Here is an 18,071-nt window from a genome sequence, read left to right on the forward strand (position 1 = left end):
AACATAAAAGAAAGTAGTAAAATCTTCTGTTATTAAGTAGAAAAACATAGTAAATATATTTTGAAATAATTTTTCGTATAATAGCCCAGTCAAATAAGACAATGCAGAGAATTAAACTGTTAGCATAAATTGAGTTACGAAGTATATTAATATGTATTTGAATCACTTCGGATACAAGGGAGACAAATTATGTAATTCAGTGTAATGTATAATGCATTGGTAGCCACTCAATAATATTGATTTAAAAAAAGGTTACCCCAGGGGCCCCAAAAAAATAAACTCCTTTTTTTAAAAGAAAAATTATAATTTTATCTGAGGGCCCCAAAAAATATTACTTGAAAAATCTTTGCAACCACAAATAATACATTAGGGGCCCCAAAAAAGCAAAAAAAGTTTTGTTAATGGCATACCAAATATTACTTCAAATCAATACATTAGGGGCCCCAAAAGCAAAAAACTTCAGACCACTGGCCCCAAAAGCCTTTACTTCAGGGCGTAAAATTGTTTTTTTTTTTTTAATTAAATCACATTTGTTGATGGATGGAGCCCCAAAAACTATGACTTCGGGGCTCCAAAAATATTATATTAAGGGTCCCAAAAAATAATTTTTCAAGACCCCCGTTAGTTGAGAGGCAATCAAAAATTAATTTGGGGGCCCCAAAATCTATTACTAAGGAGCCAAAAAATATTCATCAATTTTTCTGATGGCATGACAAAGCTATTACTTCAGTGGTTTAAAACAATCAAATGGAAAATTATATATCAATTCAGGGGCCCCAACATAAAAACATCAGGGCCTAAAATAAAAACATTACGTTATTGGTGGCATTTCGAATATTACTTCAGAACAGAGGGCCCAATACCGATTAATTATTGGCTCCAAAAAAATTATATTATATTTAAGGGCTCTCTAAGCACTTAATTTTGAAGCCCCAAAAATAATTTTTCAGGGGCCCTACAAAAATAAACCATGTTTGATAATGGAAAATCAAATGTGTACATATTACTTCAGAACAAAGGCCCCAAGAACTATCAATTCTAAGCTAAAAAAAAATTTATTTTAGGGGTCTGTAAATATTTAATTTTGGGGCCCCTAGTACAAGTATTTACTACTTTTATGATAGACATTTTAAGTAAGTATAGCAAAGTCCATTACGAACATATTAAAACATTAAAATACACCTAAAAATAAATAAGCCATACAAAAAAAAATGTATGGCGTATACGTACTTTTTTTTGTATCTAAGGGGCCCCCAAATATCAAAGAGGCCCCAAAATTTAGTCTTGCCCCGGGGCCCCGGTGACTCAACGTTAGCCACTGATGCTAATAGAATTTTTTTTGCTCAATATCTTCCTTTTGGAATTATTCCTAAACTTACCTCAAAAGTCTAGAATAATCTCATGTCCGCAAGTCTTCGTTTTTTAAGTTGTTTTTAACACTTTCATATCATTTAAGTCAAAAAATCACGTCCGTGAGTATTAGTTGTTTTCACTTTTTATTAAAACCTAGTTTATTTTCATAAAAAAAAATAAGTTTTTTCATAAAAAAAGACTACTGAAAGTAAATAAAACAAAAAACTGATTGAATTAAAAAAAAATTATTTTTAAATAAAAAATTAATTCAAATGAATTAAAAACTTTTTCTGAGGTTAAGAAAAAAACAAATAGATAAAGCTCAGAAATAGTTTTGATTCATTTAAATTAATTTTGTATTTAAAAATTATTTATTCTTTAAATTCACTTTATGTCAAAAATCTAAAAAAAAAAAACTCATGTCCGCAAGTCCTAATTTTTCCTGGCTAATTTTTTGACTGGGCGATATTTGACAAAACCTAAAATCCAAGATGGCAACAGAATGTGAATTATACATGCTTGAAAATTAGTTTAGGTTTCTGACCGATTCTCTATTGTGTTAGTACAAGGTACTACTTACTTATTCATTCAAAATGTTAACCTTTTTTATGTTGTTAGTTAATAGATATCCTTTATAAATTTTAAACAAAATTTGTTTAAGAAATATACAGGAAGAGCCGAAATGAGTGATGGATTTTATTTTTACAAAACACTATCCGCATTTTTTTGTGGAAAATCAACAACGCAGTTTTATAAGAATAACTTACATCATTCGGTATAGTAAGTTTAAAGTTAATATTAAATAATAGAGCTGATACTGCTATTGTAATAGCTCATTTTAATCACTTTGCTCTTCCAATGAGCAGAGACAAGTTGCGATTGCTCTTTTATATAGCTGCTCACTTCTCGGTTTTACGAAAATTCCACCCAATTGAGTTTGATGCAAAAATATTCTATGGCTGTTAAAGCTTTCACTGCTTTTATAAGCAAAACTGCTCTCTGTTCTTTGTAACTTCACTGCTCTTCTTCATAAAATGTAAGCTTCAAGTAAAAAATGATCATGTGTAAGAAAAAACGATCAGCCTTTATAAAGTAACATCTGAACAACCAAAAGAGATATTGACATTTTGTAAATACAGTTACAAGGCATAACGGTTTTTCTAAAAATAAAGATCTTTACCAATTTTTCAACCATAAGTATTGACAGAGAAAATATTATTAATTTGTTTACTGTTTATGTTTAATATGGTACCTTACACGAATATCTTAATCTTATTATCTATGTATATTTTGAGCATAATATAGATCCTTTTTATACTTTCATCCTACAAAACTCTCACATTAGAGTCATTTGGGGTAAGATCGCTCAGTGGGTAAGAGCGCGCAGTGCTTATTTCTCGAGTTGTGTCCAAAAAAAAACTAAAACGAAAAATGAGGAAATCAGCGCTTAGTAAGACGTCAATAAGTGATTACCTTCACGATTGTGTGCTCAGCTCCATTTTATTTTAAAAGCGGGTTGAAAAAACCCGGCTCAAAACAAAAAAAAAAAGTTGTGCGGGAAAAGTGTGTAGGGTCGGCGTGGGAGTATTATATACCGAGAGTAGTACATATTTTGGAATTGTGCATATTTATATTTGATTAAAGTCAAAAATGTATTAGATTTTTTTGTATATTGGTAAATTTGGTAAATAGAAAAAAAAGTACATTTGTAGGTAGGTAAAATCGCGCAGTCCATTTGTGGGTAAGAACGCGTACTTCTCCCCATATTAAGCTTTTTTTTTCAACAGGACAGAAACATTTGATACTTGAATTTTGAAAAACGAAGGCTGTTATTCATGAATTCCAAAAAAGAAAGGCCGTAATCTTCTAATTTAATTCGAAATATTTTTTTGTTTGTTTTGTTTTATAAATAAAGTTTAAGTTTTTGTATTTGAACTTAATTTGTTTTTTCATTAACATTTTCATTCATTTTAGTGAAAACTTGAAAGTTTTGAAATAAAGTTTTGTTTAACTAAGTATAACATTAAGTTTTTAGACATTTAGTTGCCGTAACGTAAACTGTCAAAATTCCTATTAAAATTATGTGGGCGCTCTTACCCAAGAATTTGCGCGATCTTACCCTGACTTTGGGGCAAGAGTGCGCACTTCGACTTCATTTGGTTTTTGTTTTTAATCATATGAAATATTTATTGTTCCCAAAGTATAGGTTTATCAAATCTAAAAAACATTATGCTGATATCTCTCACAGAATCTTCACAATTTCGCCTTAAAGTGAAAAGTGCGCGCACTTACCCCAACTGACTCTACTCATTACAAGTACCCACTTAAAGTTGTTTAAGTCCAAATTCTGAAAAAATAGTAAACCTTTTAGTGCAGTGAAAAGCATATGTTAGGTAGCATGCACTTATGCAAATAGTAATAAAATTGAATAGCTAATATAACAAAATCAAATCCTATATTGAAAGAAAAAAAAAAAAAAAACTTTTTTATCACCATGAAAAGAAATAAACCAAACTTTTTCACTTCAAATGATTCGGTTTCTAAAAATATAAATCAATTTTGTTTCGAAGTAGAATGTTGTATAGTAGGTAAGTACCTAGTTGTCCTTACTTCAAGGACATGTGATGTGCAAACAAAAACACACGTAACGTATACCAACACATGTTATGTGTACTTAATGCACATTGATGTTCCTGGTGCCAAACACACTTTGTCAAAGAAAAAAAAAAGCACTATACAGTTTTTTATTTTTTTATTAAAATGTAACCAACGAATGAACACTCTTACAGTTTTGCTTTATTTTGCAATCTACCCACATAAAATCAATTTGAGTGTGTTTCCTTACAACAGGACATAGTTTTGTGGTAAAAATTCATTTTCATTCTCTACCTTCAATAATTTATGCATTGTGCAGCAGTAAGTTGTAGGTACTCAAGCTTCTTTGTTAAATGTAAATCATATGCCAGCAATTTAATAAGTGACAGGCATTGTTAGCAACTTTTTTCGCACTTTTGTTCAGTGAAATTCTATAGACAGTTGAAATCATAATTATATAAAAAGTCGGTAAAAAATTAAGGACATCCATTAAATGTATACAAAAATAGGTAATGGTCTCAGAATAAAGAAGAAAGGTTTTTGAATGAAAAAGAAATTGATTTATTAAAATTTTTTCTTCGTCCTTGATAATAAGGATAATACATTTTACCTACAGAAGAAAAATCCTCCAATCATTCCTAAGCTTGGTTTTTTTATAAAAATATAAATAGGCAAGAATTAAGCAGATACCGGCCGGTATTTTTCCCATTAAGAAAAATAAAAAAAAAAATAATTATGAAATTTTATTTTATCACGCAAAACTGTTTAGCAATATTTTTTTTTTCTATAAACCTAATGAAGACAAAATGCCTTCTAATGATTTCAAAAACTACCTCTTCAGTAACTACGTCACGTTAGGTACTTTTTTATAATGATTATTTGATAATTTTCTAAAAAAAGACTCACGCAATATTGACATGAGTTTTGTTTTTAATTCTTGTTTACTTTTTGTATTTGGCAAATTTAACATTTTGCTAACATAAAAGGTTCCTGTGTTAAGTGATATTTAGCGTGTGTTAAATTTATCATTAATCTAAATTAAAAGGGCTGGGTATGTTTTTTTTTTGTGTTTGCAATTAGGAAATTAAAAGTATTCAATTTTAAGGGTTATGTCATCTTATATTGTTATTTGTCTTTAAAATTGGTTTGTTTGATGAAATAAATAGGCAAAATTGGTAATAAATTTCCAATGTTCATTTTTATATTAATTGATTTAAAGTGATAATAAAAATTATTGTTTTTCTGATTTACAAAATATATGTAATAGTGTGAAAGAGAAAGTGTCAACTTTAACTTAGAAGATTTTTTTTTTCGTAGCAAACCTGGAGATTTGCTTCATACAAATTTTTTACTTAAATTCGTTCCATACTTAACTTTAGTTCAATGGTTTTAAAGATTGAACAGAATTTGTCAAAAATACAGCCTATTTTATTAATAACTAGCTAACCCCCACCCGCTTCGCTGAATGTACTTTTTAAAAAAATAGAACCTGTTTGAAAATACATTTAAACCGAAAAAAACTGGTTTATTGTAATGAACATTAACCAATTTATTGTAATTTATGCAGTTATTGGACATTGTTGATGGAATAGCGGCACTTGATTCGGAAGGCCGAATTAAACTTCAAAACAATTTTTTCAATGTAAATTCAAAAACTGAATTGATTCAAAATGTATTTCCAAGTATAAAGACAAATTACAAAAATCATACTTGGCTGAGTAAACGTTCAATAATGGCTGGTACAAATAAAAATGTTTCTGAAATCAATGCAACAATTTTAAACTATATAAATGCATAATGTTTTGCCTACAAATCGGTTGACCTTATCACAAATGAAAGCAATGTATCAAATTACCAAACGGAGTTTTTGAATTCATTGGATATACCAGGACTATAACACGGTGTAACACTCAAAATATACGCGGGCGGAGACCTATCAGGTTTTGTAGAGCTAGTCGCACTGAATACGAAACGGTATTTGAAAATCCCGTTCCCAAAAATAGTATTAAATGAGTTTTAAAAAAAATTTTTTCGCCTATTTTTAACTTTGAAATCGATTATTTCAAAAACTATTGGTTATACTATATTGATTTAAAAATAAGAATCAAATGTACAATTTTTCCTTTCGGAAATGGTATCATTTATTACTGTAAATGTTGCCGTTGTTTTTTAATAATTTTTTTTTATTTTGATAATTTTTTTTAGAAAACTGCCCCCCCCACCTAAACGGGGGGAGATAGACCCCCCTTCCAAAGAAAAAAATGTTTGTATTGAGCTCCTCTACAAAAATCCGTTATCAAATCCTGGCGCCCAGGTTATCCTACTACGTGCCGAAACAACATTTTTGTTCTATACCTAAAAGTTCGAATTTCTGTATCTGGGTTGAAATCGAAAAAATTTTTTTTCTCAGCCAATTTTGGAGTGATTTTCATAAAAAATACCTCGATTGATTGGAAAATAGATATTGTTTATGAATATATTTTTTAAATAGCATGTTGTTTTGAAAACATATACTTTAAATTGATGCCGAAGTTGGGCAAATGACGAAAAAAATGGAATTTTTGAACTTTGACAGCTTATAAATTCTAAGTGGTTTAACCGAGTTACATGTTTTATACATTGTTGTAAAGGTATATTTATCTTCTATCAGAAACTGTAAAAAAATTGAAAATGGGTAAAAAATTGTCGAAGCTAGAATTTTTTCAATGGGTGAAGGTCCAAAAAACCGTTTTTTGCCCGTAACTTCAGATTTTGGGGGTGTTAGGGGATTTTCAAATACCGTTTCGTAATCAGTGCGATTAGCTCTACAAAACCTGATAGGTCTCCGCCCGCGTATATTTTGAAACCTCATTTTTGTAACACCGTGTAATGTATCAAAAAGCCTTGCCATAACTTTATGGTAAGGACCCAGTCTTGCATAGATATAGATGCTTCGAGTCTCGAGCCTATTCTGAAATCGTAGAATCAAAACGTTCCCAAGCTCCTTTTGTTTTGGTCTGGCGTTTTCCACAATATAAAAAGAACCTCATCCTTTTCCTGAAATAGCAGCACAGCCAATAATGATCAGAGGATGTTTTTTTATTTGATTAACGTACTTGCCTGGTCTTATACGAAAATAATCATTTTTAGCAAAAAAACAGAACCGACTTCCATGGCTCAAAACTGGGTTTTATGATTTTTAAAATAGTTGCCATGGCTAAATATAAATGAAATTGAAATGGGACCACACTGCAGCCACCAGCTTTCCAATACAAAAAGAATTATCAAAATTGGTTCACTCAGTGCAAAGTTATGCGGTAACAAACATAAAAAAAAAAAAAAAAAAAAAATACAGACGAATTGAATACCTCCTCCTTTTTGGAAGTCGGTAAAAAAACTACTCCAAATCTTAGAAAATTACGTACTATCCAGACGATCAGAGCTTCTATGTTTATGCAAAATGCGATCCTTGCCATTAAAGTTAAGCATGTCACGTTATTCCTCGGTACAAAAAAAATAAGTATTGGACCGGTTTGGTAATTATCCGGGCGTGAATTCCATATTAAACGTCTTTTAGAGCTCATCCCCTATTGTACGTTATTTTGTATCAAAAAGTATGAATTCTTTGACTTTTTTTAAGTCAATCTGTATCTACATGATAAGTGCAAGTAAATGGGACAAATAAAATTCAAGATATTTCGACAAAAACTTTGAAAATTCAGCAACATGAACCAAAAAATTGTATTTTGTTCGATTGGCCCTAATAATATGGCAAGGTACTGTAGGTGTTTCATTAACCTGCATATTCAAAGGCAATTTAAGAACCGAGTGTGCTGTACGGCCACCATCTTATAACATGGCTGCAATTTCCAGAGCCAATGCTATTTTATTTTCAGATCGTATTTTGGTATGCTAAAAGTAATGATATCAAAAATGTTTTTCACGTACCATCGGGTGCATCTAAGAAATACAAACCACAACTCTGATTGATGACACCTTGCATAATAGTGTCATACTTCGGGAATTGGTTTGCACAAATATTCTTAATTCAACGCAATTGTAGTATTGCGTAGTATTTCTTGATCAAGAACATCTTGCTCTTCACGATTTGGAGCAACCAATCCTAATTGTGCCAATGCTTTATTCGCATATACATTTTTTCATTTGTGTAATCCAAATGTGGATTTAATGTCACACGGCGCATTCGGTGTATCTAATCCTAATCACGGAAATTATGCTAAAGTTCGAGTGGATTTGGAGGATTAGATGTGATTATATTACTGAGAACAATATGATGTGGCGAAGACAAAACAAATGCACCAGGAAGCGTTGAGTCCCAATGAGTGTCTGCTTCAAGCAAATTCAAACGTTGACAGGCATCACAGACAGACTATAAACAATAATAACACTGGTTAACAAAATTAAACTTTTTTTTTATTGCCGAAACAAAAATATACTTTTCTGAAGGTTTTCGGTGTGCTGAATTCGAATCCGAAGTCATCCGAATCAGCTTTCGTTTTTGAAATATTACCGTTAGAAAATACAGCACTTCGGACCTTTATTCTTTTATATATGGAAAATTGTTTAAGCATATTTAGTAACGGTTTTTATAAGAACTATTTACCACCTTTTTAAATCTGTTTAAATCTTTCCCATATCTTTTTTCTGCCCGAGATATCCTCAGTTGTTTGGTATTTTTAAAAATTTTATAACTATCTTCTTAATGATATATGAAGCCAAACCCACTGACTTCAGTTTAAGATATCTCGGGCAATACAAAAGATATTGAAAAGATTTAAACAGGTATCGAAAGATGAAAAACAGTTCTTATAGAAACCGTTACTATTATATGCTCAAACAATTTTCCTTATACAAAAGAATAATATCCGGAGAACTCAAAAAAACGTTTTTTTGCATTTTCTAACGGTAATATCTCAAAAATGGGAGCTGATTGGTTGTTTTTGACTTCGGATTCGAGCTCAGCACACCGAAAACCTTCAGAAAAGTATATTTTTGTTTCGGCAACAAAACCCTTGTAAACCAGTGTAGTTATTTTGAAAGCCTGTCTAAATATATTTTTTTACAAATAAAGCTTAGTTAAACTTTTTAAAAAGCAAGAGTGTTTTTTCACACGTACAAATTGACAGCTATGTGAAAGTGGGAGAAAAGGTATTATTTTTTTTTGATACAAACCATCTACATATTAATACCTTTCAAACAAACAAAAAATTACCAAAATCGGACCAGCCAAACGCGAGTTTATCGGCCACACACACTTAACGAACTCATTTTTATATATAAGACAAATAATCGGTTTAAAGTGGGTCACTGTGACGTATGCGCAATATTTGTTTATATTTAAAAAAAAATCTATTCAAGGTTCCTAGTTAGCAGGGTGATTCCTAAGATGAACTCATTTTTTTTTAAGCCAAAAACTAACAGATCGTTCCTTTGTAATATAAAAAAATTAACCGTTATTAACGGTTTTTACTTGCTATATAGCTATAGGTACTATATATCAAGTTATGCATTCGTACAAAAAAAAAAGATGAGATAGCATTTTTCCATGACATTACGATGGTAGAGAATGCCAAAAAAGTGGGTCCCGGAAGTCCGTCTGTCTGTCCGTCTGTCAGTCTGTCTGTCTGTATACGAAGCTACAGCCTAAACGGATGAAGCGATTAATGTCAAACTTGGTATGTAGCGTTATTTGGCGACTCCCCAGAGGGGTTTTTTAAATTAATTTTTTTGGACCAAAAATAACGGTACTTGTCATATACCGATTTTAGTAAAATTGAAATTGCTCAAAAACGGCTCCAACAATTTTGTTTAAAATATTCATATTTAAGTCTTAAAACAAGGTCTATCTTCTAATGAAAAATTTTTTTTTTGAAAATAGAACCGTTTTTTTTTCAAATCCGATTTGCTCCGAACCCGCTTATTTGATTTTAACAAAACTTTTTGTGAAGAAGCATTTATATAATTTTAATATAAAAAAAAAAAACAAAATTTAAAAAAAAATATTTTTGGATTTTTATAAAAAATTTGAAATTTTTTTTTTCAAAAATCAGATTTTCGAAAACGGGACATTGAATTTTTTTGAAATTTTGTTTTTAGATGTTGATTAGTGATTTTTACAAAATGGCATACTAATTTTATTTTAAAACTTTTTTTTCAAAAAATTATTTACAAAAAAATTAGTTTTTTAAAAAACGGCTCTAACGATTTTGAAAATTTTTTTTCTAAAAATGCACCTTAATATATCAAATAAAACTGCATACTTTTTTTGGAGGGCAATTTGATTTCAGATTTTGTTTTATTTTTTTTAAAAAACGAATTTTATATTTTTTTTTTCAATTTTTTTTTATATACATTTCCCAAATTTCTATATAAAAAGTCTTAAAAATATAAGCAACTTGAACTCTAAGAGCAAGTTCGTGCTACCCAGTCGTGCATTTTATTTATTTCTGATTTAAAGATTTTTTTTATACAGTTTTGAAGTTTTTCTTATAATTTTACATTAAAATGGTTTTGACCTACAAACGAGTCATGCTATTCAAAGGATTTACAGAAAAAAAAATATGAAAATCGTTAAAGTTTTTTTTATATAAAAATTTACAAACAAATTTGGAAATATTATTCGACACATAAAACCAAAGTTCCGAAAAATTCTTTGGGCCGTTTTAAAAAAATTTGAACTTTCTTTTTACTTGCTCTATAGGGCAAGTATTGGTTTCGTGTAGAAAAAAAAAAATCGAGAAGATCAAAAAAGTGGTTTTCGTCATGCCGTCCGTCGGTCTGTGCGTGTGTGCGTCTTTGCGTCCATCTGTACATCGAGCTAGGGCCTAAACGGATGGATGGATTTGCTTGAAACTTGGTACAGATGATTTTTACGTAATTCCCTAGACCCTTTTTTTTATTTTTTTAATATCTCCATTTTAACGCATACCTCCCATATAACGTTTTCGAGGTATTGCAAATTTCTCGAAAACGGCTCTAACGATTTCGATCAAATTTGGTGTGCGGAATACTCTTATTGATTCTAACAAAACTGCCCTTTTTAGTTTTTCTCAAAAAATGCGGAGAACGGAAATATGGCGTTGCCGTTTTTTCAAAAATTGACATATTTTTTAAGTTCATGTATTTCATCAAAGCATTAATTATTTTATTTAAAATTTACAGAGATCATTAAGAATAAAATGTTAAAAAAAAAATATTTTTAAAAACATTTTTGAAAAAAAAAATTTTTTAATTTAGGTAATTTTTAAGAGCCCCCACACTACAAACTTTCTATCGGCCGACAGTTTAGTCGGTCTCTTAATCAGTATCAAAATGTATGAAAGTGCGCACACTACAACGATTAAGTATCGGCCGATCAAAAAGTTTGTTTGATCGAAAAAAAAGTTTGTTTTGCTACACAATTGCCTTCAAACTAAAATGTTTCCTAGCGACCCGACTGTTTAGTCGGTTGCCTGTGCGCACACTAGGAGCCCGACCCGACTTAACTATCGGCCGATAGAAAGTCTGTAGTGTGCGGAGGCTCTAAACTTTTGATTTTTTTTTTTGATTTTTTTTCTATACAAAATCTTAAATTTCCAATAAATATTTAAGATAAAGATACTGTGAACTACAAGAGCAAGTACGTGCTACCCAGTCGTGCATTTTATTTAAATCGAAAATAAATTTTTTTTGACAAATTATATTTTATTTCAATATTGGAACTACAAAAACGATATTGTCAGACATCAAGAAAACGGTTCCAGGACAAGTACAGTTAATAAAGTTCTTTTTTTACCGACTTCCAAAAAGGAGGAGGTTTCAATTCGTCTGTATTTGTTTTTTTTTTTTCATAATTTTGACTGAGTGAACCAAATTTGATAATTCTTTATGTATTGGAAAGCTGCTGCTTGCAGTGTGGTCCCATTTCAATTTCGTCCAGTTCTGGCCATGATCCATGGAAGGCGGTTTTGTTTTTTTGATAAAAATGATTATTATTTCAAAAGTACAACCTCATTTGCCACTTTAATTGTATATTTTAATCAAAATCGTTAGAGGCATTGTTTTAGAAAAGCTATCTTTTTCACTGTGGTCATATGGAAACCGTTAATTTTTCAAATTTTTCATTTTTTTTTTAATAAATTGAATAGAAATAATAAAAATGATTATAAATAATATGAAATATCAACTTATAACTTTTGAATAAAATCGGTTCGAGCTTTAACAAGATATATACCCAAATAACGAAAACGAGAATTTTCACAAAAACGGCATTTCACATTTTAAGAAAAACTAAAGACGCAGTTTTTTCTAAAAAAGCCTAAATTTAATCAAAATCGTTAGAACCCTTTTCGAGAAAATTGCAATAACTGGAAAAATTTAAATTAGAGGTACAATTTCTAAGGAGTTGATATTAAAAACCCAAAAAATCAAACCTTGGAAATTACAAAAAAAAATATCCGTACCTTTCAAGCAAATTCATCCAGCCGTAAAGATTAAAAAAATAAAATCCATAATGTTTTAATTTGTCAAATTTGAAAATACAGTAGGTACATACATATAGGTTTTGTTTGTGAATTTAATTCAGTCTTACGAGAAAGCCAGAAATCAATAAAGTTTTTTAATGGATTTTCTCGATTAGGCATTTCTCTCTTTACCGTTTTCTTTTTAAAATAATTCAGGTAAGTTTTCGATATTGTAACTAATTTCCTTTGAATAAAATTAAAAGAAATACAAAGAAGTAAGGATTTAATGATTAAGAATGAATTTTTTTTTGTTAAATCTTTAAATTTGAAATCTGTATAAAAAAATGAATTTATTTCAAATTCCTAAAATGCGACTATTCCAAAAAAATACATTTTAACATAACCTTGAAACCCAAATGGAAAGCATCAACAAACCTACGCATGTTACAAAATTGCACTTTTAACCGAAAGAAAAAAAATCACTACGAAGAAGAACATCATCTCAATTTCACTTAACCATATCTGTGGACGTATTAAAAAGCTGCAGCTAAATACATACTGCACTTATGCGTTGTTAAGTTGACACTTAAGTTATATCTTTTAGATGAAAATGTATATGCATGTTGTTGTTTTTTTTTCTTGTTGTTGTTGTTTTTTAAAACAATAGAATTTCAAGAGTTATGGCATATCAAAGGATATCTCTCTCTAAACTAACGCTATACCATCGCCTTCGCCACCCACCAACAAGGACACAATATTATGATGGCAGCAACTACAGCAGCTGGTGCTTTTAAAACAAACCAACAACAGGTACCTACTCTTGTTTGCACCACATGCCACTTGGTGTTGTGGTGTTAAAATTCTCATACCGGAAGGGGATATAATATGAAAACAACTTGAAAATAAAAAAAAAAAAAAATAATATCAAGGTTTTCTGTTGCGATATGCGGACGAAGCTTCTCTATATACGAAACGATACATATACAAAGATATTATGATGTGCTACTTGGTTTCTAGCTAAATAAGTTAATATGCAAATTATACCAACAACACCATCACTTTGAAACCTGGGGATACCTACACTGGGTGGGCTTTTCCAGGCTCTGGTATCTACTAGATGCTTTGAACTCAGATTCATTTGAATCTAATGCACTAATGCCCTCATTTGTATGCAACAAGTCAATGTAGAGAAGAGATAGGGGAGGTGGAATGATGATTATAAGAGTTTGTATAGAGGTATGCAAACGACATCCTAATTGAAACGACAGGATAATGTGTACAATAATGATGTGGGTGGAATCTGATTACGCTAGTTATAGAGACTCGCAAGCTTCTTATGGTTAAGTAATTTAAGACTTGAGAGAGATAAATTATAAATTTCAAGGACATTTCAATCTCAAATATTATATAGAAATGTAGAGGGGTCAGGGGTTGCATAAGAATTCATCCATAATAGTACCTAGTCAAGCTTGCAACCATCTTCTTTTCAGATAAAAGCTTCAAAAAATAATTTTAAATATATATTTTTTTTGTATTTACAGGATTCAGCTTACGACCACTGAAATTAAATGCAGAGGCCATTATGCTCATCTCGTACCCCGGTGAACTCTTTATGCGGGTCCTTAAGTTGATGATCCTTCCACTTGTCATATCGAGTTTGATTGCTGGCTCGGCCAGTCTCAATGCCCGTATGAATGGAAAGATTGCTCTAAGGACATTGGTATACTTTGCAGCTACGTCATTCTTCAATGCACTTCTTGGCATCGGCCTTGTGTTGCTCATACATCCAGGTGATCCGGGAATGCATAATAATGCTGATCGGTCTGCTGACAATAAAGCAGCAAATTTATTGGATAGCCTTTTGGATCTAGGAAGGTAATTTTCTATTTGAACATATGTATATTTTAAAATGCACCTGTTCTATTACATTTTAAGTGTGTGTAAAATAAAAATCTATTATTCTTTTTTTTTTGAAACAAAAAAAATCATAAATATATATTTATTTATTCATATGACTGACTTCCGGTCCTAATTTGTCATAGTCAAGTTGTTGAGGGCATTTTAATGATTTCGCCTCTTTTAAATCTCTTTAAAATATTTGTGAACAATGCCAACAAAAATAATAGAACAATCTCGTTTTTTTTGACATAATTAGAAAACAATATAATAAATACATAAGTACATAATATTATTTGTTTTTGCATTTAATATAATTGTATTGTGTTTTAAAGCAAAAAAATAATGACGTTAATTTTGATAAATTGTTTTGAAATTTTAGAAATAATTAAATGCACGACTAGATGACACGTTCTTATTTTAAATGGTGCAAAACGCTAAATACCTAAACATTTTGTAACTAAGTACTTCAAAATTATAATTCAACACTTCTCATTTCTCAAGTGCTCCTACTTGAGGGGAGAGCAATTTTCACTTTAGGAGTGAAAAGTTTCTGTTATAAGTCCTTTAAATGAAATAAGCCTTCACTTTAAAATCCACATCTATAAAGAAATCTTATAAACTTTGTTTCACTTTATATAAAAAACGTCTAAACATCTTTTAAATACAAATTTATGTCTTAAAGATTTTCTCCATTCAAGTAACATTGCATAACGATCGCTTAACTCAAGCACGATTCACCGAGTTTAAAGGTTACTTAAGGCCATTTTAAAATTGATTTGGCAATATTACTTTTAATTAAAACTCTAGTTCGAAAAACAACTAAAAAACAACTTTACAAAAGTTTTGAAAAAATTCACACACATTTAGGAATATATATGCTTAATGGCATTGTTTTAAAACTATTTCATTTTATTATGTTTTTTTTTTTGTAAATAAAGTAGATTTTTACAACGGTCATTACATAGTTTTTGGTTTTTTATTCGTAGATAGGTACAAGTATTTTGATTTTGCGGTTTTAATTATTTTTTAATGTTTAGAAAACACCTCTAATCAAGAAAGAGTAATTGATAAGAAAAAGAACGCGATTCTACTTATTCTTCCTCAAAATTTAAGAAATTCCTAAGGTTAAATGTTTTTTTGATTTTTGATTGGATCAAGTCAAAATTTAATGGGTATAGGTATCATTTTACCGATACTGGAATTTTATGCTTCCTGAGATTTTCTTACCATTTATATTTTTTAGAGTAAAATGCTATTATAGTTAAAATTTTCAAAATAAACAAAAATTTCTCTGAAATAAACTTCTGAAGAATTATTATATTTCCGTACATACATAATAGAAATTTGTTCAACTATTGAATTCTTTAAAATGCAAAAATCTATATAGTTTGTAGAAACCTTTACGTTGTTTGTGATGTACTAATGATCCCAAGAAACAAATTTCTTTTTGAATCCTTTTCGCAAATTTATATGAAATAGAGGTAGATGTGTAATGTGTAAACTGTAAACTTGCCTTTATCAATACCGGCTTCACCATAAGGGCACACGGGGCCCGTGTTCAGGGCACCCATTCTCAAGGGGGTCTCTCACACATTTTTATTCTTAAAACATTTTTGTCGGGTAGACCATCTACAAAAAAAATATAAATTCTGAAAGTTGTTTTTTATTTGTTTTTTTTTTTATACGTCGTTTAGAAAGTGTAACTCCCATACAAATTCATTAGGTAATTTATATTAAATTATTCGAAAACGGCTCTAACGATTTTGATTAACTTTTCTGACGTAATATTCAAAGCAATTGCAATAAAACTGCATTTTTAGTTTTTCTCAAAAAAGCCAAACAACAAAAAGAAAAAAATTTCATTTAACAAAATTTTTTTGATGTTAGGGAAGGGCCGACATGCCCTTCCCTAACATTAACAAAATTTCTTTGAAATGTATATATGTAGGTACATAGATGCAGCTCTTAAAAGCTCTAAAAGTAAACTAACATTAAAGTGTTTTGAACAGTAAAAGCAAGTAAGTACGTGCGACCCAGCCGTGCATATTATTTCACTTTGAATTGCGAATTCCTCTCGTATTGTATTAAAAGATTGACACATAAAATCCATTGAATAAATTAATAAAAAACTTGGAAATCACGTACAAATCGTCTCTACCGAGTTTTTAGCAAATCTACCAATCCGTTTGAGTTCTTTTTTTCCAATTTTTCAAACTGAAACTTTCAACGGATACAGGGTGTAAATAAAAAGTACAATTACACTGGTCAACAAAATTTTACTTTTTTTTGCCACAAGAACCAAAGTATACTTTTCTAGTAGTTTTTGGGGTGCTGAATCCGAATCTGAAGTCAGAAAAATTTGATTGGCCTCCATTTTTTAAATATCACGGTTATAAAATGCTAAAAAACGTCATTTTGGTTGTTTTCGAGATTCTGTTTTTATATGGGGTAATTCATTATAAACAAATTTGTAACGGTTATTATAACAACATATATTCTTCTTTCAAAAACTGTTTAAATTTTCCCGATATCTCTTTTATTGCTCGGGATATCTTAAGTTTCATTTAATAAGCCAAAGAGAAACTAAACTTAATTTAAAGTATAAGTCACTGGTCACAGAATTTTCGCCACAAGAACCAAAATATACTTTTCTGAAGGTTTTCGAGTTGCTGAATTCAAATCCAATCAGCATATCCAAAACTACTAGAAAAGTATATTTTGGTTCTTGTGGCAAAAACCTTGTTGACCAGTGTTATTGGCAGTGACAATGATTGATGTAACGATGCACTTATTATTGGCACCCCCCTGCCAACCACTACTTAATATGGAACGAATTCATTGACACCCCTTCCTTTTTAACCAACCATTGTATTTATTTTACTTTCCAAAAGGGCCCCAAATCCTTGTATGCCCAAGGGCCCCAGGCTAGTTAAAGACGGCCCTGGCCTTTATGGAATTAAATTTGCTAATGCAACTTAAATTGTTCAACTGAAAAAGTGATTCATTTTGCATATGATAGAAATTTAAAATATGATTTATATACTACAAGCTTACAAATTGAAAAGAATTTCTCGCGAATGTTAAAGAAAAACTTGTTTAAAACATGATAATATACATACAGGTAGGTATGTATATTAGTGAAGATGATAACAATATCTTAATATAACTGATGGTGATCCTTAAAGTTAATTTTTTACAAAACAATTATACACTGAAAATACAAGAAAATCGTGTTTTTTAATGACTTTCGATAGGGTGGAAGTGACGTTAAATAAATAAATCAAAAAGCATGTGATATCTTAATTTTTGTAAGCAATACCCCTGAAGGTATACTGTCACAATTTTGTGATCCTGTGTTTACCGCTTCAGTTATTTCGCTACCGTTTACTTTTTTGGTGTTTTCTTTCTTAAAGCTTAACATTTCTTCGATTTTTTACACCAAAACCATCAATAACTCAAAACGGACCATTTTACAAAAAGTTTAACAAAATAATTAAATTTCCGTTAAATTTTCTAAAAAGAAATAAAGCTTTAGGCCTAAAAAGTGAAAAAGTACAAAAGTGAAAATTTTGAAACGTATTTTGTGATCATTTTCAAAAACATTTTTTTGTGGTTTATCCGATTAAATAATGCAACAACCTAATTTTTTCATTTTAATAACAATTTTCACACTTTTTTCCACAATTTAACAGCACAAGAAAGAAAAAAATATTTTCACATTTGTGCTGTTCAAAAAGTGGCCAATATAATTAAGGCTTTGTTAAAAAATGTTGTTCTTACATT

The 18,071-nt window shown here is 30.1% G+C and overlaps 1 protein-coding gene across 2 annotated transcripts in view; it reads left to right on the forward strand.

Moving 5' to 3' along the window:
• LOC129907596 (excitatory amino acid transporter) overlaps positions 1-18,071 on the forward strand; it is a 69,304-nt gene that overhangs the window by 41,940 nt on the left and 9,293 nt on the right. For both annotated transcript variants that reach the window (XM_055983876.1, XM_055983875.1), the window contains one exon: positions 13,931-14,264. In XM_055983876.1, coding sequence (XP_055839851.1) covers positions 13,931-14,264 — 334 coding nt within the window. The remainder of the gene's footprint in view (positions 1-13,930; positions 14,265-18,071) is intronic.

This window comes from Episyrphus balteatus, chromosome 1 (genome assembly GCF_945859705.1).
Source record: "Episyrphus balteatus chromosome 1, idEpiBalt1.1, whole genome shotgun sequence".
In the NCBI taxonomy this organism is placed as follows: domain Eukaryota; kingdom Metazoa; phylum Arthropoda; class Insecta; order Diptera; family Syrphidae; genus Episyrphus; species Episyrphus balteatus.